This window comes from Brachyhypopomus gauderio, chromosome 13, assembly GCF_052324685.1.
Source record: "Brachyhypopomus gauderio isolate BG-103 chromosome 13, BGAUD_0.2, whole genome shotgun sequence".
NCBI classification, from domain to species: domain Eukaryota; kingdom Metazoa; phylum Chordata; class Actinopteri; order Gymnotiformes; family Hypopomidae; genus Brachyhypopomus; species Brachyhypopomus gauderio.
Window position 1 is genome coordinate 2,663,665 of NC_135223.1, and position 27,971 is coordinate 2,691,635.

A 27,971-nucleotide genomic window follows, 5' to 3' on the forward strand; every position below is an offset into this window, starting at 1 on the left:
AATTATACAATATAATGTCTGTTCATGTGTTAATGCATGAATGATTGGAGTTAAAACAAAAAGGACTTTTAAAAAGATCACAAATTTGACTGTATTGCAAGTCATAAGCCAGTGACCAGTGTTAAAAGGATGCCTTATATAAAAGTACCAGATTGTCTTGCACATATAGAGCCTGCTGGAAATGTATGTGCTTTGAATATTTAGAAGCACAAGTTAATGTGGACATTGTATTTGACAACCACTAGATATGTTTTCATTTATGTATATGAATAGACATAATAATGTGTATATATACTATATTGGTTTTAATACTATACAGCATATTCTCTTGTTTGTGGCTTCCCTCTGAAGGAGAATGATGTCTAATACTCACAAACCTCACGGTGATTAGCACATCAGCCAGTCAAGCATGAGATGATCATCCACATTCAGTGGTGTGGAGCCACTTTTAGTAGTTCAGTTCATGATTCCACTATCAATGCATTCTCACAAGGGCCTTTAGGGACCACGTTCATTTATTAATGATTCTGTTAGGAAAATATTACAAACAGGTCATTTTGCATATATCTCTAGCGAATTCTAAAGCCAGTTTTAAGAGTAAGACAAATGCCATCCTCGGACAGCTGCAAAAATGGTCCATTTCTACACAGTTTGTAAATATTCAAAATGCAGCTGCCTTCCAGACTTTGGAGTCTTAGAACCTCAGCGCTTTTCATAGTTAAGCTGGAGAGTTCACTTTGGTGTGCAACATTAATCAGGCTTTGGGAACGTGTGTGCGCTACACTGTCTTGTGTTTGTGTGTAAGGTATGCAAAGGAAAAAACACTGCATAATATGAAGTGCGCTGTGCCTACTTATTTTCAGTAAAGTTACTTCTAAAAATCAAAATAAAAAAAATAACAGGTTTTAATTAACAGTTACAAGAGTCAAACGTAACCTACTTTCCCTGGACAAACTTCCTACTTCCTACAGGTCCACGGCAATTATTTTCAGCTTAAACAAAAACTGAGGAAGACTTAACACTTAACACAGCACTCAGACTTCAAGTATAGTTTTCACCACAGCTGTGAATAACTAAACATTATAGAAGTACAATAATGCAGGCAGTGCACAGTGCTGTAATAATGGATAGAGGACAGGCCTTTTACCTTATCTAACATACAACCACTACGTCACCATAGGTCCTGCCTATGTAAAACGTAATCCCAGTCTTCGTAGTACATCACCCAGTTGGAATGTCTATTTTTTTACACACTTGCTCGTAATTTCAGAGATACTGTTACACTGGTCATGCCACCAGATAGTCTACCCACATTTTTATATGAATTTTACAGTTTCACCAATTAAACATTATTGCTTGCTTCTCTGGTTTGTCTGGGTCATAGATTTTGTGGGACGTGTTTCACAGTGATGTCATGGGACGGTGGACATTTTGAGAATGGTAGCTGCTGTACAGTTGAAGCCTTGGTGGTGACGTCTGACAGACTCCTTGTGTTCACCACTGAGATCCTTTACCACTCACTTCATGTGAATTCTGTCAGAGTTTATTGACATCACTTCCCCAGCATGGTTTATAAGGATGCTGCGGAGAAAGAGGTGAGATGTAAATTTTTTGGTCATCTGTTGGCACACTGCTTTCCCAAGCCCCGGTTGATACTGAAAATTACTTTCTAGCATTTTCCCAAGAAATGAACCCATGTCAACTCACCAAAACAGCGTTACGGAACTGAGCTCTACGCTGAATATTAAGACGGACAGAGCAGAGGCCACTATCTGCATTTAAAAGCAAAAGCTCAAGTTATTTCAATGAGCTAATGGATGTCTCTCACATTCTGATATGTGAATCAGGAGTATTGATGTTCTTAAGGCTGTTACATTCATTTAAAAGAAAGATCTTCTGTCAGTATGACCCACAGCCTGGTGGTTCTGCCCGAGAAAATATGCCTCTGTATAAAGTCTGAGACATTTCCTGCACAGAAGGTGGAGACCTCGTCATGGAGGGCCTCCTTTGTCTAGATGTTCTGTTTGGTATACAGGCCGAAATGTTTCTTTTTTTTAATCTAATTGATGTTTTGCCATGTTTAGGTTTCATTATTTTATTTTTAAACTTTGAAAATATGCAATAGATTGGTGGTGTTAAAAGATGGTAAAGTAAGTGAAATCATGAAATCCACTTTCATCTTATTCATCTCCTAACTCATCTCATCATGAGCAAGTATGAAAGGACAATGAGACGTATAGTTTCATAACTACAAGATCTATTACAACATCAGAATGACGTATCTGACCTTGGCCAGGAAGAAGCAGACGGCACAGTGTGTCAGAGACAGAAGACTCTTCAACTTCACTGAAGCCAACGTCAGAGAAAATCCGAACAGAGCACTAGAGATGGGAACACACACCCCAACAACATCACAAACACTAGAGACAGGAACACACACCCCAACAACACGTCACAAACACTAGAGACAGGAACACACACCCCAACAACATCACAAACACTAGAGACGTGGAACACACACCCCAACAACACGTCACAAACACTAGAGACAGGAACACACACCCCAACAACACGTCACAAACACTAGAGACAGGAACACACACCCCAACAACACGTCACAAACACTAGAGACAGGAACACACACCCCAACAACACGTCACAAACACTAGAGACAGGAACACACACCCCAACAACATCACAAACACTAGAGACGTGGAACACACACCCCAACAACACGTCACAAACACTAGAGACAGGAACACACACCCCAACAACACGTCACAAACACTAGAGACAGGAACACACACCCCAACAACACGTCACAAACACTAGAGACAGGAACACACACCCCAACAACACGTCACAAACACTAGAGACAGGAACACACACCCCAACAACACGTCACAAACACTAGAGACAGGAACACACACCCCAACAACACGTCACAAACACTAGAGACAGGAACACACACCCCAACAACACATCACAAACACTAGAGACAGGAACACACACCCCAACAACACGTCACAAACACTAGAGACAGGAACACACACCCCAACAACACATCACAAACACTAGAGACAGGAACACACACCCCAACAACACGTCACAAACACTAGAGACAGGAACACACACCCCAACAACACGTCACAAACACTAGAGACAGGAACACACCCCCCAACAACACGTCACAAACACTAGAGACAGGAACACACACCCCAACAACACGTCACAAACACTAGAGACAGGAACACACACCCCAACAACACATCACAAACACTAGAGACAGGAACACACACCCCAACAACACGTCACAAACACTAGAGACAGGAACACACACCCCAACAACACGTCACAAACACTAGAGACAGGAACACACACCCCAACAACACATCACAAACACTAGAGACAGGAACACACACCCCAACAACACATCACAAACACTAGAGACAGGAACACACACCCCAACAACACATCACAAACACTAGAGACAGGAACACACACCCCAACAACATCACAAACACTAGAGACTAGAGAAAATACGAACAAAGCACTAGAGATGGGAACACACACCCCAACAACACGTCACAAACACTAAATACGTAAACACACACCCCACCAACACATCACAAGCAATAAATACATGAACACACACCCCAACAACACGTCTTCACCTATTTATGTTTTTCCAAAGACTGGTGATTATTTGTCAGTGTCAGTGTGTTTAACACTGAAGATGCTGCAAAGACCACCAAACTGCCAGTTGTGCCAATAACTCAACGATGAGTTATTCTCACCTGGCAAATACGCTGCTGTGGAACTGATGGGACATCAGGAGGGGGAATTCCAAGGAACTGTAAAGATCACCTGAGGGAAAAAAGCACAGAGACAACCAACTGAAAATAATAAAGATTATAGTGAATATTGCCCACACTGAAACCTATTTCTCTCCTTTCATCTCCTTCTTTATTATTTTTCCTTGTATTTCACTTCTATTTTGAGGTGTGATTTGCACATATTCTTCACTAGTAATTGTCTCCGCCTCTCTAGGACAGATTAATATGTCCCACGGCCCTCACAGCATGAAACAAAACCATTTTAATCCCGATGAGAGCTGATGAGAGCGTTGGGGGATTACCTGTTGGATATGCAGCAGAAGCCAACAGCAGCATGCTAAAAAGACATCAGTTTAAAATGGTTGAAAAGTGCTTGTCAAATGAACAAAGCGAAAAGAAATATATAAAGCACTTAATTTACCCGACTACGTAGTTGAAGAACTGTTGCTCAGCTTCACTGCAATAAAGAAGAGAACACTTCCAGAATTTATTTTTATTATTGAACTGTGAAACTCTGCTACATCATTTAGATGGTAATAAGCAAAGCATTCAGGTATCAGATTCCCTTTCTCCATGTCTCTAGTTTAATATCTAGTAGAAAGAGAAAATTCAAGAAATATTTATAAAACTGGGAGAATAACTGGGTAAAAGCTAGGCATGCATCTCAACACGCAAACCGATCAAATGTGTATTTGAGCTTTACTAAAAGCAACCTCAACTGGCTTGACTTTGAACTCCTCTGGATCACTCTGTATGCCCCTGAAATACATAAAGCAAATCAAACATGAATACACTGTTATGTATTATTCAGGGTGAATAAAAATCCCAGTAATCCCAGTAACGGCAGTAATCTCAGAGATAGCACGGTTATCTCATCAATCTTTGCTATTGGCATAATTATTAAAATACACTACCGTTCAAAAGTTTGGGGTCACCCAGACAATTTTGTGTTTTCCCTGAAATTTCATACTTTTATTTATCAAATTTTTTATTTGAAATAATTTTCTACTTTAAACTTTGCTTTCGTCAAAGAATGCTCCCTTAGCAGCAATTACAGCATTGCAGACCTTTGGCATTCTAGATGTTAATTTGCTGAGGTAATCTGGAGAAATTTCACCCCATGCTTCCAGAAGCCGCTCCCACAAGTTTGATTGGGTTGATGGGCACTTTTTTCGTATCATACGGTCAAGCTGCTCCCACAACAGCTCAATGGGGTTGAGATCTGGTGACTGCGCTGGCCACTCCATTACCGATAAAACACCAGCTGCCTGCTTCTTCTCTAAATAGTTTGTGCATAATTTGGAGGTGTGCTTTGGGTCATTGTCCTGTTGCAGGATGAAATTGGCTCCAATCAAGCGCTGTCCACAGGGTATGGCATGGTGTTGCAAAATGGAGTGATAGCCTTCCTTATTCAAAATCCCTTTTACCTTGTTCAAATCTCCCACTTTACCAGCACCAAAGCAACCCCAGACCATCACATTACCTCCACCATGTTTGACAGATGGTGTCAGGCACTCTTCCAGCATCTTTTCAGTTGTTCTGCGTCTCACAAATGTTCGTCTGTGTGATCCAAACACCTCAAACTTTGATTCATCTGTCCACAACACTTTTTTCCAATCTTCCTCTGCCCAATGTCTGTGTTCTTTTGCCCATATTAATCTTTTTCTTTTATTAGCCAGATATGGCTTTTTCTTTGCCATTCTGCCCTGAAGGCCAGCATCCCGGAGTCGCCTCTTCACTGTAGACGTTGACACTGGCGTTTTGCGGGTACTATTTAATGAAGCTGCCAGTTGAGGACCTGTGAGGCGTCGATTTCTCAAACTGGAGACTCTAATGTACTTGTCTTCTTGCTCAGTTGTGCAGCGGGGCCTTCCACTTCTCCTTCTACTCTGGTTAGAGCCTGTCTGTGCTCTCCTCTGAAGGGAGTAGTACACACCACTGTAGGAAATCTTCAGTTTCTTGGCAATGTCTCGCACGGAATAGACTTCATTTCTCAGAACAAGAATAGACTCTCGAGTTTCAATTGAAAGTTGTTTTTGTCTGGCTATTTTGTGAGTTTAATCGAACCAACAATTGTAATGCTCCAGATTCTCAACTAGCTCAAAGGAAGGTCAGTTTTATAGCTTCTCTAATCAGCAAAACTGTTTTCAGCTGTGCTAACCTACTTGCACAAGGGTTTTCAAGGGTTTTCTAAATATCCAATAGCCTACTTACAGAGTTAGCAAACACAATGTACCATTTGAACACTGGAGTGATGGTTGTTGGAAATGGGTCTCCATACATCTATGTAGATACTGCATTAAAAACCAGATGTTTACAGCTAGAATAGTCATTTACCACATTAATAATGTATAGAGTGTATTTTTGATGCATTTAATGTCAGCTAAATTGAAAAAAAAAACTGCTTTTCTTTCAAAAATAAGAACATTTCTAAGTGACCCCAAACTTTTGAACGGTAGTGTACATTGACTTTTGTTTTGGAATAGGGTGTTGTAGTGTGTTGGAGAAGGGTGTCGTATGCTCATAAATAAACACTTATAAGTACTGCAATTCTTTTCCAACCCCATTAACATAGATATCTTGGTGATCATAATTTTTCCCCATTAATAGGCAAGTTACTTCTAGCACATAAAAAGACGACATGAACACTATTTGAATGTATAGCATTATGCATTACACGATATACATTCTGCAGTATGCTCTATGTTGTATGTTTTACTTAATGTTCAGTATGTGTTATTTATGACTTTTAAAAATAATTTTGAAGGACCCAAGGTTTAAATTAGGTGTTCTAATGGAATAAAAACAGGCAAACATACCAACACAGAAAAGGTGGATGATAGCCCATAAGTAGCCTATTGGTCCAAACTAAAAAAGGGGACAGAGTCATATTTTACAAAACAAAAAGTGGACACCAATTAAAATGTCTCCCTATATGATAAATAAATGAAATGAGAGTCTCTCCCTGACAAACAGTACAGGAAAATACCACCCTGTCTGTTTTACGTCATAACTGAACGTCTCATGATAAACGTGTGTTTGGGCTTTAAAAATCCTATTCTGTTATTTATCCTTGATTGTTGATTTGTTGCTTGATTCACACTCATTTCACTTTTTATGAAAGATACACACTGCCAATCTAGTTACTGGTTCCACAGAATATGCAATATAATGGTACAGTATATGTAACATAACATGAACAGAGTTTATCAGTGTGTTCAGAAAGTGAACTGCTGCTCCTGAATGCAAATCGTTGTTGATAAAGCACATATGTTATTCATGAAAGAACATTTTAACATGAGGCAGGGTGGTGCTTTAACTTCTTTAATAAACAAATTAGGTATTTGACCAGGGGTTCCTTTATCTAATGTGACCTAATTATTTAATATTGCTTATTATTTGAAAACATGATAAAAATTCATTGTCACAAACGTGAGATAAATTAAGAAACCCCAAGATATGATACTTCAGCTTGCAGTACCTGTTTAAAGAGTCTGTGCATGTGTGTGTGTGTGTGTGTGTGTGTGTGTGTGTGTGTATGTGTGACAAACAAAGAGATTTTACCTCAGGATTGTGCAAAACAAGGGTGACTGCTGACAGCAACATCACATTTTCACTACGGACAAAAAATACATGAAAAAAATGAATAAATCAATCAATCAATCAATTAATCACTGATAATCTCAACTTTCGATATAAATACAGTTATAAGATGTCTCTGGGAAAAATTATACTCAAAAAATGTCATGTTTTGTATCGTTTCAGTTTACAATCCATTTGACATTCATTTAGATATCCATTTTTGGTTTTTGAATGGAAAGGTTTACACTTTCTAGATTTGGAATTGCATACGTCATAAAACTGAGAACGCTTTGTCCTTATGGTTATATTGATAGTGTAAGTCTAAAAAAGAGTCGGGTCTTTGATAGCTAGACCTTAGCGAACATGACATAGTGCTATTAGCTGAGGTGATCCTGTATCTCCAAAAGTGAATTATGCAAGGTCTTCTGTGGATATGAGAAGGACACAGGAATACTTAAAAACACACCTGAATATCTTCATCCATGAGGATCTCTTTACAAAGCAAAAAGATAAAAACAAAAAACAAAGAGATTTCTGAGTAAATAAATTAGCAACACTATACTACAAATAATACTCAAATACATCTCCTTTGAGTCAGATAAAATAGATATGAGGTATGCAAAAGAGATGACAGAAAACATCACCAATTCTACTTCCGAAAAAAAAGATTAATGTAAATTAATAAAATTTTATTTACATTTTAAATACTATAATACCAATAACCAAAGAAATTTCTCATTTATATTATCCACACTGATAAAAGACTCCAGAGTCTAGATTACACTACTAAGAATGGAATCAGTTTAGATAATCATCATAGATTTAGCATTCAGGAAATTAATTTGCCCCAAAACTATTTACCCAGGCACTTTAAACACTGCAACAAACTAAGTTTATTGACAGTCCTTAAGGCACTAGCAGCAGTAGCAGTAATGTATACAGGACCGTATCAATGACTAGTAGTAACTAATTCCATTTGCTAGGTCAGATTTCTGAGTTACATTTTAGTGCATTTCTCTTCTGAGCACTTTGAAATACTACACTCAGTACATTTGTACAGTAAGGAATTTAAAAACAGGTAACCAGGAATTCCTCAACAATTTTGAGTAAACTGAAGTAAAATGCAGACTATTTCCCTGCTAACTTCAACAAATGTCATTTTAAACTTAAAACTTTTTGTGTTCTCAATTTTACAGTGCAGATAAACGTTATTACATAAACAACATGCATGCTCACCTCTCTTTGGGAGAGCTTAACGATGAGAAAGAAGACCACCTCAGACACATTTTGTAACACGAAAAAGACTGGGATTGGCTAGCAGACAAAAACAGACATCCTTGATTAGTCTACATTGTACACCAACAATCCACCATCATTGTCCTTACATTACGCAACAGACATACCAGGATGGACAAGGCTTTGGATCCAGCATAAATATGCCCCACGAAAAGTACTGAACCTGGGAGCCAGGTTACAGCCCCAGATCTAAAGACAGGACAAATATATTTTATTATAATTGTACTTTTAAACCATAGTCATAATGCATTGGCAAACTAACCTGGGAAAATCATTTATCTCCACCCATCCCAGTTTTGCTGTCACCCATAGCAGAAGCGTACCAATGGATGTTTGCCACCTGGGGAGAAAGGGATACAAATACTGACAGGCAAGTAATGTATCCCAATGGTTCTGGATTCGTTTCAGGCATAAATAAAGTGTGACAGAGCAGAGAAATGGGTGAAAAATATTCACATTCAGAATTCAATCTGCAAACAAATTAACATTTTAGGAGCAGCAGAACCTGAATGAACCAGGTGCGCTATAAAACTAAACTCTCCAGGACTTGTGCACCCCAACTGGACGATAAAGGCATACTTACCCCTGAAAAAGGGTAGGATATGTAAACTTCAGGACAGACAGGACATACTGAGGGAAAAATATTGTTTGACGTAATAAAGTACAAATCGTGCAAAAAGTCCCATTACAGGCGACTAAAAATACGAAGAATGTCACCATTAACGGAAATACATAAAAACAGGTTTGTGGTCAAAACAGAATATAGACTAACCAATTTTTAATGCTGAAATTAAGTATTTCTGATTGAACAGTTTTCCAAATATGTCACAGACTGAGGTATGAGAAGCAAGGTATGAAGGAATGAGGGGAAAGGTAATTTCTCACCTTGTTTGTAAAATAGGATGCAACAAAAACGATGCAAAATACAAGACCAATACTCGCTCGCGCTAAATTCATCTGATGAGGAGCCTATATTTGTAAATTATTCGTATGAACCGTTGAGCATCAACTACTGCCAACACCACAAAACTTTGACAGAAAAAAATAACAATACTTCCTAGGTCCAGTGCACAAGCTTCTGACACGTAGTTGCACGTATATACCATCGATATCGTTTCTTCTAACTGTCTAGATGTAGCATAATGTAGCAACACTGATTCTGCAGTCAACATTAACAAAAAATCTAAATGTAGAAGGTTAATCTATTGATGGTTTTAATTAATATTAATATTGTCAAATTAATATCAAAGATACTACATAATACCAAAGGCGTTCAAAGACTTTTGTTTTGGAGAGCGTCCTCTCTTCCTCTTCCGCTACGAAAGATAGCTCGAACAAGGTAGGTAAACTCTCGCATTTTTGAACGAACAATAATCTACTTTGTTACATTTTAAGACACATTATAGTCTAACATATCACAACAGATAAACAAGCGTGTTTAGGCATGCTGCATTGTGCGACGTGACATAAATGTGTGGAGTCTGTTATTGAGCAGGTCCGTTAACGGACGAGATAGCCTAGCTCGCGAGGTTAGCGATCCAGCTAGCCGGCTCGCGGCAGGCGAACTTTTCATGGATCTGTTTTTTCCCCCCAATTAGCTTGACGCTGAACGTCTTTTATCTGGACATCCACGTCTTCCTCCGTCATCCGCAACTTGACAAACATGGACCAAGTATCCGCGAAAGAAGTGAAGGTGAGTAATGCCAACCTAACCAAACCCCGACGCTATCACTGGCGACCCAGCCGACCTCTGACAGGACGAGATACCGAGGCCTAAAGGCGCCCGTACGCCTTATTAACCAACACAGTTGGCCAGAGTAAGCAGCTAGTTAGCTAACTAACGTGTAATAAGATAATCGGTAACGGGCTTTCAGGAATTAAGGCACTTCAGGAGCTATGTACAATTTATTCCCAACATATACTGCAAACGTACTGAAATAGTAAAACAAAATTTGAAGCTATACTTGTAACGAGAATCCCCGTTCATAAATAACTGTGACATAACTAAGCATGAATACGAGCAGTTCAGAAATAACACACGTTGCTTTTGCAACTGAATAAGTTATAAAGTAAGATTTGGATTGTCATCTTGACTGTTAGTGGAGGTTCGGAACTGACTGGTCCGAACATTGTTGTTGAGGGCCTGTCTGCCTAAAGGGAGCAGAGAGAAAGAAAAAGTTTTATAATCAGAGGTGTCAATTCCAGGTTCAGAAAGTAAAAGTCCTCACCAGGATTTTGCTCAAGCTTGCTAGATTTTCTAATAGGCCCTTTTCACAACAAAGCGGAAATACGTCACCGCCGGGTAAAACAAGTTCCTGTACTGGCAGAAGATGGTTGTTGTCAATTCATCTCAGCATGGAGCGTGTATTTACTTTATCCCTGTCGTCGCTGCTGGGACTGAATTTTGAAGACGTTTCCAGGATCGTTGGAGAACATTCAACAATGAAGGGATCCAAGTTGAATAGAGGCTATAAATTGTTTGTAGAAGAATTAATTCACTCATACCAGGGTAAGGTGACACCAGCTAACACTAGCGAGGTAATTAACTATTATTTAACGTATAGCTAGTTTCCTTAAGTAATCCTACGGAGTGGTAAAACAGTCTGTATTATTATGATATATATTATAATATTACGAATGATACTGACAGCTTTAGTTAACAATATCTAGCTGGTTTAGCAAGACAAGAGAGGTCAGCTATTTATTGTTTGGTTTACATCAGTAAAGTTCATGACACACACCAAGTTAATAAGTGTTATTGTTTATTCAGTGTCCAATACAGTCGACAGCAAAGTGATGGTCAGAGCTAGATGCTAGCGGTCAGAGCTAGATGAGTTAGGGCGTACTCACACTGGGCTCTGTGATCCGGGCCCGGGCACGGTTGCCTGCCTGAAGCACGGTTCGTTTGGCTAGTGTGAGCGCTCCAACCGTGCCCAGGCCCGGATCAGTTAACCGTGCTCGGGCCCGCTTGAAGAGGTGGGCCAGGGCACGATTCATGTGGACTCGGGCACGGTTCGCTTCTAGTGTGAGCGCTATCCGTGCCCAGGCCCACTTGGTTCCTCGTGTGATTGGTTCATTTCGCTGGAACTCAAACATGACGTCAGTGATGCGACGCTCACGTCATAGCGGCAAAGCGATTAGCAGACAATTGTTGTGTTAAATTATCGATAAATCTGTGCTTGCACCGTGTTTCTGCACTCCCAAAACGACTCCAAAAATACAATAAAAAGAGAATCGTGAACTCCATAGTGTTGTGCAAGCGTGCTTTTTTCCCAAATAAAGTCACGTTGTGGTGACATAAGCGTGCTCGGGCCAGTTTGATAAAGCCAGTGTGAGTGCAGGCCAGAGGGGGAGTGGGGAGGGGGTATAACCGGGCCCCAGCACGGAACCAGCAAACCGTGCCTAGTGTGAGTACGCCCTTAGATGCTAGCGATCAGAGTAGTGATGGGCGGTATGACCAAAATTCTATATCACAGTATTTTTCAAAATTATACCAGTTTCACGGTATTTGACGGTTTTTCCCCCAATGCGTGATGTGTTAACTGCATTGATTACAAAAAGAATTACTGCAGTAGGGTGGTTAAGAGTACCCTATTCCACTATTGGAAAAGTGCAACACCTAAGTGTTGCAGCATGGTGTAGGAAGAAGAAGCAGGAAGCCGATCTATTTTAACACAATGAGGCTCTTTTATTTAATAAATAAAAGAGCATATTATAGTAGTTTGAACTTAATAAATAAAAGTTTATTTAATAAATAAAAGAGCTGCATAGTAGTTTGAATTTGTAGCCTCTATGCTGTGGTTCAACATGTTTTAAAAAGCACTCAAACAAGTGAAATTACAGATTTTAAAACTTATTAATGATAAATAAATGCTTTGCAATTTACGCATGACTACAGTAAGTGTAAAAAAATAGAAAAGTAATATTAGCAAAAGATATGCCCACAATGAATAAGAGTAAAACTGCCAAATGCTTTAAAGACATGTTTGCATTGCATGAATTCATAAAGCAGCTTTGTAGCCAGATACAAATACATGTTATAGCTGTTTAAAGGAGGGAGCACCTTTAACCTGAATTAGAATTGAGCTGTTATATCAAAGAAATTCAGGAAATACATATTAGAGATGATTTCAATGAAATCATAAAAGTGATTGTGATATAATAATGCTAAGATTGAATCCAATGACTTTAACCAGTAATTTTTTTTCCCCACGTCGTACCCCATATACACAAATTACAAGTCGGTTGTGCTCCGCTATTTATGAGGGGCCGGCCTAAACCAAAAATGCCAGGGCCGATTTTTTTTGTCCCAGTCCAGCCCTGGACACACATCCGGGACTTCAAGCTAGAAGAAAGATATGCTGCCAAGAAGGTGCCTGGAACCAGAATTTTTCATTCATTTGTACCCAACAGCACAGGTGGGTTAATAACACGCAGGGTCTCAGCTGATACTGAAGGGACACTATTTGCTGTACACCAGTTAGCATCAGAATCACCTGTCCCAGAAGCACAAGAAGCACCTCCTGTCTATCAGCCTGGACAGTACATCGCAGCTGTGTATGATCGAGACTGGTACATTGGCATAATTATTGCTCGCTCTGAAGAATGTGAAGATGTTCAAGTTAAGACTCGACAATGTGTGTTGGGTGCCATTTCAGCTAGTCCTTTGCTGTGTTCCAGTTCCACAGGCTTTTGGAAGTGGTGCTAGACAATATCAATTGGACTATGAAAATCTGACTGATATCTCGGCCAAGTTTAATGCTTATGCTGCAACACATTTCTAGTGTATAAATAACAAACTGCATAATTAACTTAACTTTTGTTGATGTGTAACTTAATATGCATCTGGCGCCTTTGTGTAAATGATTTTTTTGTGTAAATACTACATTTTAGCACAACATAAAGTTTGTTTTGCTTCTCTTTTTTGAATGTTATTTTTCCATGATATTGGTGATTTTCAGTGTTGAATAAAACCACTATATCAAAAAAGGCCATTCCAATTTTTCTACCATATAATCAGCACATATCAAAGTATATAACAGAACAAAAAAATTGAAAAAATAAATACAGGTATTTTGGGAATCAGTGTCCAAACAAGGGTACCGTACGTGTGAAATCGGATATTTGACAGCAAATTGTGCAAAAACTGGACTACATACAGGCAACTAAATTATTACTTCAACATTGCCACTGGAAGTACTTTGAAACATAAAACATAGATCAGCCTTCTTCTACTCCATCCATGAGATAATGACAGGTGAAAATGACTTAGTTGATTTTTTTTTTCCAACTTTGGGAATTTTTTCTATTGACACAACACAACTTACAGCACCAGAAAGTACATAAATTACAAGTATACAAGTTTCTAAACATACAAAAAAAATTTTTAATAGTTTTGGAGATATTCACATTCAAATATTGCTATTTAGCCACTTTCGCAAAAGATGCGTCTAAGGGTGGGGTTACAAAAATGGCTGTAACTCTTGAAATATTGAACATGTAACAGAAATACTTTGGATTTTTCCATGAAACACATCTGCCTACAAATGGGGAAAGTTTGAAGGGATTCCGAGATGGTCAGGTGGGGACCATTGGTTGAGTTGATATGGAATGACCCTTTAGTCTTATAATGTGTTATTATATTAGAGATCATAAACCTATTACTGAAAGCATTTTTGTTATAGTAATAGAAATAATACATGTTTAATGTTGTGAAGCTTTCTTCAGCTTTAGGAGAGTCGAGCTGTATATAATCATAGTGAAGATGATTTAGACCACAGTCTCTGGTCCAAGCTTTCCACCTCCAAGCAGTGTTTTGTTCCACCCATATTGACATACCTGGCTCAGGTAATAAGAAGCTACTGTTTGAGGAGAACTGGCAGTCGAGGAGAATAACCGGTTGCAATCAAGGTTCAATGGGGTAACTATGGACCTCATACACAGCTTTAGTTCTGTGTTTGAATACACAGTAAACCAAATTTACACTGACAGTTTCCTAGTGTTATTAATATTTCAATTCAACCATTTTTTAAAATCCAAAGTCTGTTTAGTGATTTTTATACAATATTATAAACACAACAAAGAAATAAACAAATCAACCCCTCCCCCAACTTGAAGTGCCGCCAAAGTACAATCAAAGTAATAGAAATGACATGTACATCCTGCTGTTTCCTCCCATCTCCTCAACAACTGAGGTTATGAACCTCTGATAATTGATGGTGGCATGTTAGAATTCATATTTAATTACCCATCCGTGCAGTCCACACATAATTGTACAATATGACCACTAAGTCATTTTTAAACTGTTCTCATGTTCAGAGCCCTTGGGGTGCTCTAAAAACGACGGAGGCTCCCTGCTCCCTGACGGACGTGATGAGCGAACAGCTAGCCAAGCAGCTGCAAGAGGACTGCGATTCCCTCTCCGCCTCTCCTGAGTAAGTCTAAGACCCCTTTAGACCTTTTACTGGTCTATTTCGCTCCGGATGTAGAAGTGGTTGATGTTTGTAGTGATGTCAGAGGAACTTTGCTTATGCAGTGTGGACCTGGACCTGGCAGCCTTTCAACAGGACGCAGATACATCCAGTGACCTGATGCTGGCGCAGATGCTTCAGATGCAGTTTGATAGGGAGTTCGACACACAGCTGCGCAGAGAAGAGAAGAAGTTCAATGGCGAGAGCAAAGGTAAGTCTGTCCTCACTCTATTTGAATCTTGGTGAATCTATGTGAATCTTGGTGAACCTTTGTGAAACGGTGCTTTGTCTGTGTTGTCCATTGACTCACTGATCATATAGAGCAGTGAGCAGCTATACCATAGGAGGATATTCATTATTGTAGTTAAAGGCATGCTCAGACTGAAGTTCAGAGTTGACCATTGTGTCTACAGAAAAGGAATGTCCATTATCTGGATTATGGCCTACGCCCAGCTCACTATCAAGTATTGAATACTTTTGTGCAAACATGTGTGCGTACAAGTTCATACTCTCATTCCAACAGTGTCGATTTCCTTTGAGAACTACCGCATGGTTCACCCGTTTGAGGACAGTGACAGCTCCGAGGATGAAGTCGACTGGCAAGACACCCGCCATGACCCTTATCGCCCTGGTGAGCCTAGCTGACAGTTGTGGCTCCATTAGAGTCTTTTATGAATAACTTGTTTATGTATGTATTTATTTATTGGAGGTCACTTGTTTACGTCAATTTCCTTAATGTTTTTTGGTTTTCATTGTGTCTTAGTGACATGGGAGAAACAAGCCTCTTTATGTGTTAAACTATCACAACCCTTACAAGGGTGTTTTATTCTTTATTTCCAATCTATCCATTCTTAGTTTACATTGTCACACTAAAGTATAACTATGTTCTACAATGTCTATGATAGTGTAGAGAGTTGAATTATATCAAGTAATCTTCCTTTTGAGAAGCTACATTCTGGTTGTTCTTCGTGTTTTGTCTATTGAACAGCAAAGCCAACCACTACCCCAAAGAAGGGGTTTATAGGGAAAGGCAAGAACATCACCACCAAACACGATGAGGACGTCTGTGGACGGAAGAACACTGCACGCATGGACAATGTAACCACCCATGTTTAGTCATTCTCAGCTTATGCCTTAGCATATTGGGCAAAGTATAGTCAAAACCTGTCATTCAGATGACATTTAAAGGCCTTTTGAAATTGATTTTGACAGGTTTTTGAGCGGCCTATTTTACTGTTTACTTTTACAAACGTGTGTTGAGTGTGTTTGTTTTTCTTTTCTCCATCACCTCTACTACGAACACACTCCTTGCGAACCCCACAGTTTGCCCCGGAGGTGCACGTTGGGGACGGGATCAGCATGGACCTGAAGCTGTCCAATCACGTGTACAACGCTCTGAAGCGCCACTGTCAGACCGAGCAGCGCCGCAGCGCCCGACTGCACGAGAAGAAGGAGCACTCGACGGCCGTAAGTCCGCCTGCCTCGCCTTCTCGGAAATAAAAACCCACCGAGCGGCCCTTACACGAAAGGTTATTTGCTACTTTTTTAATGACGCTTTTAAATTTCACTCAATAGTTTATTGTTTAATTATGGCTGCCTCTTTTCGTGTGGCATGATCAGGGTTGATGATAAAGTACATGGAAACGCATCGGAACTTTTACAGCTCTGCCTGCCTTGTCTGAAACGTAAGGGTGTCCTCTAGATGTGTCATCATGTCAGCATCTGGGTAGGCTTGGTGGGACCCCAACTGGGTGGATAAATATAAAATCGCAACAGAAATGGATCCAAATTCTAATCTGTTTGTAAAGTGCTTCGTACAACAGGTTTTGTCACTCTGTAGCTTTACAGAGAATGTGGGTCCAAGCCTCTAATGAGCAAGCCGGAGGTGACCATGGCAAGGAAAAACTCCCTAAGAGCATGAGGAAGAAACTTGAGAGGAACCAAAACTCAGAAAGAGAACCCATATAAGAAATCAGAATGAATAAAACCAAATTTTTTGCAATAAAATAATAATAGTAAGTTAAGAACTAACTGATGAAATATACAATGGATTGCTCAGAAAAATTCAGTTCAATCACTGGATACATCAGTAATTCTGTTCATAGTCTACCCAGAAAATGTTTAGGCTAAACCCGTTCTAGCAGGAATGCAGAGAGAGATGGTGATGGATTTATTGCTGAAGTATTCGTGACAGTCTGAGCAAAACAAAGACATGATGGTGATGAATTCTCCTGCTCAATTCTAAATGTCATTTTAAATATTTTGCGATTGATTCTAAATCTTAATTTTTCAGGAACAAGCCGTTGATTCCAGGACCAGACTGCTGATGTACAAAATGGTGAATGCAGGCATCCTGGAGAATATCAATGGCTGTATCAGCACAGGGAAAGAGTCGGTGGTGTTTCACGCTGATGGAGGGAGGTGAGTAGTGTGTCTTCAAGCTTCTACTTCACCTCTGTCCCCTGGCACTAATATGGGAACATTTTATGCCCAGTGTACTAATAGACTTTTTTCTACATTTCTACATATGTATTTAAATAAAATCTCATAAATCTGAGTTTTAAGAGTTTTTAGATTTATAAATGCTAGTGTGCTGCTGGAAATTCGTGCAGAACATCAGTACAAACAGACCCAGAAAAGAAGGTGCCTCTTTTCTCTTTTGAAGAGTCATCTTCTTTTGATCATAAGAGCTCTAAACACAAGGACCTAGCAACTTTTTAAGGTTTCTCGATGACCATCTCTAGCTCCCAGGAGATGGTGGTACCAGAAGAGTGTGTGCTCAAGGTCTTCAAGACCACTCTGAACGAATTCAAGAACCGGGACAAATACATCAAGGATGACTATCGCTTCAAAGACCGTTTCAGCAAGCTGAACCCTCGCAAGATCATCCGTCTGTGGGCTGAGAAGGAGATGCACAACCTGACCAGGTAGGGTTCAAGAACATGATGTTTTACTCTAGTAACTATTCTCAACCTGACCAGGTAGGGTTCAAGAACATGATGTTTTACTCTAGTAATTATTCTCAACCTGACCAGGTAGGGTTCAAGAACATGATATTTTACTCTAGTAATTATTCTCAACCTGACCAGGTAGGGTTCAAGAACATGATATTTTACTCTAGTAATTAATTCTCCTTCTCCTTGATTATAAACACCTCACCAATATGAATCTTCTTATTATAGTATATAGTATACACACACATATATATTCTATTCATTTGCACGCTTGCATTAATCTGAGAGTCCAAGTCATCCTTGTACCTCAAGTACAACTCCCACAAGCTTATACTCCAAAGATCTGATCTGATCTGACAGTGTCACCTCTCCCACCATCATGGCAATCCTCACCATAAACTATTACATAAAAGTGATGAATGACCATTTTGTTAAGTGCATATTGCGATACTTGAGCAGTTTTTAGATTGCAGGCTAAAGAAAATTGATATGTAAATAAATACACATTAAACCATGTTGGTGTAACAATACACTGAAAATAACTTTTATTTTTTTTTTTTTATAATTTGTTTTTATTGTTATTTTTTTATATTCAATAGAAGGGAACATAGATATCAGCAACAATAACAAAAAGAAAAGGCAGATCAGGAGAAGTCAGGGACCATTATCAAAGAGTTGAAATGCTTTCCACATACATGCATATGTAAAGAAAAAGAGTTACATTGTGCTATATATCTGTTGTCTTTTTTGTCCTCAGCAAGGTTACATAGCTGCTAGTACAGGAGGGTTATTAGCAATTACAGAGTGGTAAAAAAGGAGAGGGGGGGACCCTCATACACACATATACGTCCACACACGTGTGGTCAGAAAAACAACAATATTACATGAGAAGGTATATCATTTCAAAGCCAAGTATGATGTCCAGTTTCTCCAGTACTTTTCACATCTGTTAGAGGCGTGTCTTAATGAGAAAGTCATTCTCTCCATAGCATAAATCTCCTGAATAATTTCTACCCACTCAGAGAGAGTTGGGGATTCTGTGCTTAGCCATCTCCTAGTTATTGCTTTTTTACTACCTGCTAATAGAATTTGTAAGAGGTATCTATCCTGTTTTCTCACTCCAGCTGGTATGTTTCCCAAGTAAATGACACTGAAATCAAAATCAAGTTCAAAATTAAGTATTGCTCTGATCTCCTTTACCACCTTTACCCAGTAAGTGGAAATGTTTGGACATTCCCAGAAAATATGAAAATGACCTGCAGACATATTACCACACATTCTCCAACACCGGCCATGTATTTCATTGTTACTTTGTAATTTTTTAATATTCGGGGTTATAAACCATCTTAAAGTGTTTTTCCAGGTAAATTCTCTCCAAAGACCTGAGCTAGAGGTAGTAGACATTGTCCTGCATATGTTTAGCCAGTCATCCTCAGCTAACTTTATATTGGCTTCTTTCTCCCATCTTGACTTAACGTACATTGTGGAGAGACCCCTTTCCAGCTGTAGAGATGAGTAGATTCTTGAGATTAATCCTCGGTTGGTGTTCCCTTTGTATGAGTCAATAAATATCTTAATTAAAGTCATTCCTTTTTCTCCCACCGTTTTGATGTTTTTGTTAAAGTAAGATCTCAATTGAAGATATCTAAAGAAATCCTGTTTCTCTAAATTATATTTTCTTGTAAGTTGTCGATAGGTATTTAAATCTTTTTTGGCGAATATTGTACAGTATGAAGTTATGCCTTTATCCATCCAATATTTAAATCTGGTGTCCAATTTAGCTGGTGTGAATTCTGTGTCATATGTTATCCAACGTAAACTTCGTGCATTCCTTTCAAATTTCGAATCTTTAATTTCTTTATACCAAATATTTAGAGGGACAGCCATCCAGCCGGTAACCTTATCCAGGTATTTCTTTAAAAGGTTTTTATCACCTAGTATAGATGGCAGGGGTATATTCAATTGGCTTTGTTCTAAATCCTTCCATTTTGCATCATGTTCCGGATCACACCAACATACCAGAAAACGTAACTGTGCTGCTCTATAATAGTCTTCTAAGCAGGGTAAGGCCATTCCACCCTGTTCCCTGGGTAACTGTAGTGTCTGTAGCCTAATTCTTGGTTTTTGTTTTCCCCAAATAAAGGTTGAGATCATTCTTTTCCACTCATGAAACTGTTTGAGCGGTATTTCCACCGGTAATGATTGAAAAAGAAAAAGCAGCCTAGGTAATATATTCATTTTTATAACATCTATTCGGTTGGACATATTCATTGGTAATAATGACCAACGATGTAAGTCTGCTTTGATTTCAGCTGTTAGTGGGGTATAATTATGCAAATAAATACCAGATAGGTCCTTAGGTATTCGCACACCTAGGTATTTAATTATGATACTTTCCCATTTAGATATTTGCCTTTTGTGAACTTTTTCCTGTGGGTTATAGTTAAAGGTAAGAGTTTGAGTTTTATGTAAATTTAGTTTATAGCCTGAATATGTTCCGAATCTTTTAAGCAGAGACAACAATTTAGGTAAACTTGCTTCCGGTTTAGTCAGGGTCAAAAGTATGTCATCTGCATAAAGACATATTTTATATTCTGTATTCATAATCAACACGCCTGTTATATCTTTATCCTCTCTAATTGCCTGTGCTAAAGGTTCGATAAAAAGGGCGAAAAGTGTGGGGCTAAGCGGGCATCCCTGTCGACATCCCCTTTCAAGAGATATTGTTTTGGATAGATTCCCATTTATTTTAATTCTGGCTGTTGGAGAGCAATATAGGCATTTCAGACAATTAATCGTTTGATTATCAAAACCGAATCGTTTGAGAGCTAAATACAGATATTCCCATCGAACTGAGTCAAACGCCTTCTCGGCGTCCAGACTAAGAGCCAAAGATTCAGCTTGGCTGTTTCTCATATGGGCGATAAGATGAAGAGCACGTCTCACATTGTCCTGGGTATGTCTGTTTTTTACGAAACCCGTTTGATCTGTATCTATCAGGTCTGGGATGATATCTTCCAATCGTGCTGCTAGTATTGATGCAAATAACCTGTAATCTATGTTAAGAACAGAAATAGGCCTATAAGAACCACATTCTGTTTTATCTTTGCCTGTTTTGGGTATTACTGAGATCACTGCTTGTCTCCAAGACAAAGGGGGTTCTCCCCCCTTAAGAACATAATTAAAGCAGTCATTAAGTAATGGTATTATTATCTTTCTAGAGGTTTTATACCATTCCGATGGGTAACCGTCGGCACCCGGCATTTTATTAGTTTTCAGTCTTGATATAGCTTTACCTATTTCTTCCTCTGTTATCTCCTGAGTTAATATTCTATTTTGTTCAGTTCCTATTGATGGTAGATCTAAAGACCTCAAAAACTGTGACACGTCTTGTAATTCGGCTGCTATAGGTTGGGCATACAATTTTGTGTAATACTTTTCAAAGGAGTGTTGTATATCTTCCATTTTGTCACATAATTTGTTAGTCTGGGGATCTTTTACTTTCCGTATAAATCTCTCTGCTTGCTGCTTACGTAATCTCCACGCCAATAACTTCTTAAATTTTGGGCCATTCTCATAATAGTTTTGTTTAATTAGTTTCAATTTCTGCTCCATTTGATTTTCATATAAATTATTTAGAAGTTGCTTTGTATTTTGAATCTGGTTTAAAACATGGATTTCATTATGTATCATATGTTTACTTTCCAGGTGTTTTAATGTTTTAGTTAGGTCTCTCATTTGTTTTTCTTTTTCCTTTTTCCTGCGAGCTGTCCACATTATAAGTTTGCCTCTAATTACAGCTTTTGCAGCGTCCCACAACACGCTGGGCGCTACCATTCCATTGTTGTTATTAATCATATACTCTTCAAATTCTTTCTCTATATATTTTAAGAGTAGAGGGTCGTTCAGAAGGCTGGTGTTAAGTCTCCATAGGGTCTCTTTGGGTTTGTTGTCTAAATGTAATGTTAAATATACACCTGCATGGTCAGAGATGTCCCTTACCCCTATATCACAGCTCTGAATCCTGTGTCTCTCTGAATCAAACATAAAAAAATAATCAATTCTTGTGTAGATAGAGTGTGCATGGGAAAAAAAAGTAAAGTGTTTATCACGTGGATGGAAATCCCTCCAGACATCTACTAAGCCAGATTCTTTTAGCAATTTATTAATATATGTTGCAGCAGGGTTAATCTTTATTGTTTTACTTGAGGAATCTAATGAGGGGTGCAAATGGATATTCCAATCACCCCCGCATATCAGCACCCCTGATGTTTCCAAAGATATTGAGTTAAAAATATTTTTAATCAGCCGTTTATCACTGCCTGGTGGTCTGTATACATTCAGCAGTGTAACTTCTTTATGATCAAGAAATCCTTTAACCATTATGTAACACCCCTCTTTGTCAGTAATCTGTGAGGAAAACTGGAAATTTATTCTGTTTGAGATAAGTATAGCTACCCCCCTTGTATGTTTATTTCCAAAAGAAGAGTAATATAGGTTCTTAAACCCCATTTTCCGCAGCTTCTCATGTTCACTATTTGAAAGATGTGTCTCTTGCCAGAAAATGATGTCTTGTTTTTCTTTTTTCATTTTAGATATGGCCTTGCTCCTTTTTATAGGGTTATGTAACCCATTTACATTGAGAGAAATTACTTTATATTGTTGATGTTGCATTTCACTTCAAAAAAGAAAAACTCTTCACCTAAATATTTAAATATCACATGGTAACCTAAACAACGAATCTGCCCAAAAAACAAAAGGAAACTTAACTTGCAAACAGTCATATTTAACAACGGTGACCTCCATCTTCGAAGTGTGAACTCAACTTCTAAGTTAGGAAGGGAAGCCCTTAGAACTAAAGGGGCCCTACCTAGTGCAACCTGGTGTTTCTGATCACTTGGGATCAGAACTGTGCACATAGAACGCGGATATCAATTACCAGACATACGGTCGGTTTTAAGGTTCTAAGCTTACAACAGGAAATTTTCCGTATCTTTTAAGAGCTACTTATTGTTGTTACCGGACTTTTCTTTTATTCCTCTCTCTTTTTTTCTTTTCTTGGAAACCAATCAGTCCGTCGTGTTAGCGGGTTTTTGTGTTGTGTCTCCGCAGTGACGAAATCCTTTTAACTTCTCCCGAATGTGCTTCAGACGGGCTTCGCGGTGTCGACGTGATGTTCCGCCCGCAGCTTCCCATGAAAGTTGTGTCATTCTCGTCGTAAGAGTACCTCGCTCTGGGGGCTCCGCATCCAGGGAGTCCATTCCCCTACTCTTCAAATCCTCTCTCGCCTCTGGTGCGCTGTTGTAGATAACTGGCCCGTTGTCAAAAAAGACCCTGAGTTTCGCCGGGTAAAGCGTCTGGAAGCGGAGTCCCTTTTCTTTAAGCGCTTTTCTAATTGTGGAAAATGCCTTTCTTTTCCTGAGTATTTCGGGAGGGTAATCTTGCTCAAAAAACACTCTTTTGCCTCTGTGGTGTATCTCTTTCTTTTTCCAGGCAGATCGAAGAACCATTTCTTTTGTTTTATACTCCTGGAAACAGATCACTATAGACCTTGGGTTAGAGCCTTGTGGTGGTCTAGGTCCAAGGGATCGGTGGCAGCGCTGTATGTCGAGGGTAGCGTTGGGAGAAGATAACTCTGTTGTGATAAATTTTTTTAGAAATTCCTCCATATTATCTCCCTCTGCTCCCTCCTCAATTCCGTGTATCCGTATGTTATTTCTGCGTGAACGCGCCTCCAGCTCTGTTAGCTGCGCTTGAGTATTCTCTTGGAGCTCTAAAACATGAGAGAGTACCTGCTTAGCTTCGGCGCTCCACTCTTCCATTTCAGCTATTCGCCGCTCCGTCTCCTCAACTCTGCCAGTTATTTCTTTCAGATCAGATCCGATAAAGTTCAGCTTCTGGTTGACTTCCTCTCTAAAGTCCACCAGTTCCTTTTTCAACAGTCCCACCACTTCGCCAAGCTCTTTTTTCATGTCCGAACGGATCCCCTGTATCTCGCTAATGATATTAGCTTGAATAGCCTCCATAGCTTCGTGTCCGGTAGGGTTGCTAGCGTCGTCGCCAGCCTCTTCGTTTTCATTCGAGGGTTTATCGTCCATCTTAAGGTTTTGTTGCAAATTTCCTCTTGTCTTTCTTTTATGTCCCCCTTCCATGACATAAGGTACACTTTTCGGCTTCAATACTCAGTATTTGTTAGAGGGGGAATAAGACCGTCTGGGAGCCTCAAACTTAGGCTGCTACTTGTGTCTGCGCCATACCGGAAGTCCCCCTGAAAATAACTTTTAACTAGAGCTTCCTGGGGCAGAATGAATTGGCCCTCAATCTTCCACGTTACTCCATTTCACGTAGACCAAACTGGGAGTGGAGGTATACTGAACTGGCAAACAAGTATTTCTGAAGTATTGAATTGGGAAGTCTTTGCAAATTCCCACCTCTAATTTGCACGCATTATTAGTTTGGTTTTTGTTGTGGGTGAATATGTACTGTTCCTGGTGTAATATTGTATATACTGTGAATGTAAGTTGTGATTCCCTTAACATTTAATCAAATTGGGTTTAAAAAAAAAGCTTTATTTGGTTTTATTGGTTGTATAAATGAACTACTTAGATTCTCCAGACTGTAAATATAGCTAATTTCAACAGGTTATATTGTTTAGAAGAGTTTAAAAAGTCCTATAAGGTTTACATGTACATTTTGGGCATTTAGCAGACACTCTTAGCCAGAGTGACTTACAAAGTGCTTTGCATCTGTTCACAGAATACATCCTACATAATAGCATAGATGGGTCAGAAGTCAAGATCCCCTTGAGCCAGACTACTATTAAACTACAGGAAACTACAATGCCGTTACCTAGTATTTAAATTAAACATACTCACTTAAACAGGAATTAAAAACGTATACCAAGAAGCGTAAATAACCTGACAGATAGACATACAATTTTAGAACAAGGACCGCTATCTGCTGCTATCTGCTGAGTTAGTGCTTATTTAAGTACTCAAACAGGTGAGTCTTCAGTCTATGTTTGAAGACGGCAAGAAACTCTGCAGTCTGAGCATCTAGTGGAAGATAGTTCCACCATCTCAGAGCAGGACAGAGAATAGTCTGGAGTTTTGTCTTCTGTGAGACTTTAAGCATGGTGTTTCGAGTCAAGCCATGATAAAGGATAATGTTTAAGTAGCATTGCTATCTGAAGATTGTATGAAAAATGTATATTGATTCTACATAGGTAATGTGTAATTAGTAAAATTACTTTTCTCTCTCTCTCTCTCACACACACACACACACATACACACACAGAATGAAGAAGGCTGGGATTCCTTGTCCAGAAGTAGTGATTCTGAAGAAGCACATCCTAGTGATGTCCTTTATAGGTCAGAACCAAGTCCCCGCCCCCAAACTAAAGGAGGTGATGCTGAGTTCTGACGACATGAAGAAGGCGTACTACCAAGTGCTGCAGGTCTGCTTGGCTCTTCTCTTCAGTACAAGCTGATTGGCTAGAGTATCTTCAGATTGCTTTCCTGTTCCTGTAGGTCTTGTTTGTCTGTGATTGGTCAAGTTTGATCGTCAGGTCGTTTCTTTACTTAGTCAAGAATACATGTCCTTAAATATACAGAAAAAATCCCAGAAAAATTGTTTGCAAGGCTTTGTGAAATAAAGAAATGTTAGTGTTTTTATTGTTATTTTCTTTTAGAAATAAAACTGGCATTTCTCTTTCTCTGTTTCCCTGTAGATGATGAAACAGCTGTTTCAAGAGTGCAAATTGGTTCATGCTGACCTGAGTGAATATAACATGCTCTGGCATGATGGACAGGTGAGATTCTTGCACTTCCCAGCCTCATGGAAGCGCATCTAGAGTGTGTAATCCTGGGGCCTGGTTCATATGTCAACATTTGTAAAACTGGAATCCTAAACACTGACTCTGCAACCTGCTAACTCTGCCTGTACTTATTGGAGAGGTGTAATCCTCCAGATTTGTTTGAAATGTGCCATTTTAATTTAGCTGTTTTGCCATCCCACTGTTTTGTCTATATTCCACTTCACCCATTCATTTTGAACATACAAAATGGAGGGTTAGGGTTGACCTGTATTAAATAGACAGTGTCTTGTATATAGACACTTGTGATGTTGCAGCGTGTAGCAGTGCTTGATGAAGGACAGTACACTTTGCATTATGAAAAATAAAGCTCTTAAGATAGAGGTTGTTTATTTATGTGTTTGGTTTGTTTGTTTTGTAATGATCACACATTTTGTTTCTCCTCTGTAGGTGTGGTTAATCGACGTGAGTCAGTCTGTTGAGCCAACTCACCCTCATGGTCTGGAGTTTCTGTTCCGGGACTGCAGGAATGTGTCTACAGTAAGTGTCTGTGAAAAACGCTGAGAATTGTAGGCACTCTATCTGGACCCCAGGGCCTACAGTGGGAAACACAAGCCCCTGACCGCCCAATCAGAAAGCCAGTTTTGCATATTTTCTACAAGACTCTCCTACTGAATTTAATTTGATTTCTAATTAGCCCTTTCTGACTTGTTCCCAGTTCTTCCAGAAGGCTGGCGTGGCCGAGGCGATGAATGTGCATGAACTCTTCAACACTGTGTCTGGACTCCAGATCAACAGTGACAGTGAGGCTGACTTCTTAGCACAGGTAAGAATCCTTCACCATTTAAGCTGTCCCGTTATGTTAAGATATATTGTGAAAGGTAGGCAAACACAACGTTTCAATTCTTCATAGAAAGAGTGTAGCGGTTATCACTGTACACGCACTCACCACTTACTTGCATAGAAACGTTTGTTAGAATCCTCATGCTGAATAGTTAGAGATGTTGGCACGTTTCCACGTCTCCCGCCAACCTATCAGTGTCCTGATTCTGACCACACAGCCACTAATGGGTGGATTATGTATGGAGTGGCAGACTCTGCAGCAGTTAGATTGATGCCTATTAAAAGTGGCCTTCTACCTGAGCACCACCCTCTGCATAGTCCCTGCTACATTAATGTCACTGCTGTTCTATAATGTATTTGTATAATTTGCTGTAGATAGGTGTTCCTTGCAAAGTGGCTAGTGAAGGTCTTTCCATAGAAAAACAAACTGGCGTGGGTTCTACAGGGCACTGAGAAGATGTCTCCTAAAGTCTTAGGAGAGTGAACTGATGATGGCTCTCTCCTTACAGATCGAAGCCCTGGAGAAGATGAACGAGGACCATGTGCAAGTGCGCAGCAAGAAAACCTTAGCTAGCACCGTCGACGACGGCCCCCCCCTGCTAAACAGCGACGACGATTAACAAGAGCGTTACGACCGTTTTGATTAACAGTCAAATCATGGAGTGGCGGGAGGGGTGAATTACGGAGATGCAAGAGTGCATTGCACGGTGTTCTCTGCTCACTGGCCTCTCCGACAACCACCTTCACCTCCTGGTGCTGTCGGGTTGGCTTGGAATAGCAAATGCAAGATTTACATATGTGATGAGTACATCTGTACAAGATGCCGTCATGCCCTGTAAAACCTGTTATTGATCACGAGGAAGTTTTGCAGAAGGGGCTAAAATTAAAAGGGGACAAAATGATGCGTGATAAGCGAACCTATACTAGAACAGCAGTGCAGTACTGTTGTATTTCTCCATTGTTGCAATTTCTCCATTACATAAAATGACAATGAAGTGTCAGTTTGGACAGAAGTGATTAAATAAATGCAAGCCCACCAGTTCCTGGTGAAAGCTGAAGATTCAGATTTGGGAGGGTGTGTTTTTGTGGAATTGTTTTGCTGTGGATTGAGGTGTTTTATGTACTCTGGCTAGATTTGACTTCTGCAATCTTTCAAGTCTCTCAATGAAGAAAAAAG

The 27,971-nt window shown here is 39.4% G+C and overlaps 2 protein-coding genes across 4 annotated transcripts; one reads left to right on the top strand and one right to left on the bottom strand.

The window, feature by feature from the left end:
• Window positions 1–163: 163 nt before the first annotated feature.
• slc35d4 (solute carrier family 35 member D4) lies at window positions 164–9,923 on the bottom strand. 3 transcript variants are annotated; one of them, XM_076970266.1, is made up of 16 exons: window positions 9,600–9,923; window positions 9,298–9,344; window positions 8,977–9,054; window positions 8,822–8,903; window positions 8,655–8,732; window positions 7,885–7,910; window positions 7,401–7,452; window positions 6,656–6,704; window positions 4,550–4,595; window positions 4,258–4,293; window positions 4,139–4,173; window positions 3,798–3,867; window positions 2,726–2,746; window positions 2,288–2,381; window positions 1,708–1,772; window positions 164–1,581 (listed from the first exon to the last, which is right to left on the bottom strand). In XM_076970266.1, the coding sequence occupies exons 1-16, from the start codon at window positions 9,669–9,671 to the stop codon at window positions 1,518–1,520; spliced, it is 915 nt and encodes a 304-aa protein (XP_076826381.1). In that variant the 5' UTR covers window positions 9,672–9,923; the 3' UTR covers window positions 164–1,517. The 3 variants fall into 3 exon arrangements, with proteins under 3 accessions (XP_076826381.1, XP_076826380.1, XP_076826382.1); XM_076970265.1 differs by lacking the exon at window positions 2,726–2,746 and adding an exon at window positions 3,574–3,594 and having other exon boundaries at window positions 9,600–9,922; XM_076970267.1 differs by lacking the exon at window positions 2,726–2,746 and having other exon boundaries at window positions 9,600–9,920.
• A 2-nt stretch (window positions 9,924–9,925) lies between these two features.
• riok3 (RIO kinase 3 (yeast)) lies at window positions 9,926–27,865 on the top strand. The gene is made up of 14 exons (XM_076970261.1): window positions 9,926–10,053; window positions 10,313–10,407; window positions 15,033–15,148; window positions 15,250–15,395; window positions 15,708–15,815; window positions 16,173–16,282; window positions 16,508–16,651; window positions 17,478–17,605; window positions 17,929–18,111; window positions 25,435–25,594; window positions 25,868–25,948; window positions 26,402–26,491; window positions 26,670–26,777; window positions 27,304–27,865. The coding sequence occupies exons 2-14, from the start codon at window positions 10,378–10,380 to the stop codon at window positions 27,412–27,414; spliced, it is 1,515 nt and encodes a 504-aa protein (XP_076826376.1). The 5' UTR covers window positions 9,926–10,053; window positions 10,313–10,377; the 3' UTR covers window positions 27,415–27,865.
• Window positions 27,866–27,971: the final 106 nt, after the last annotated feature.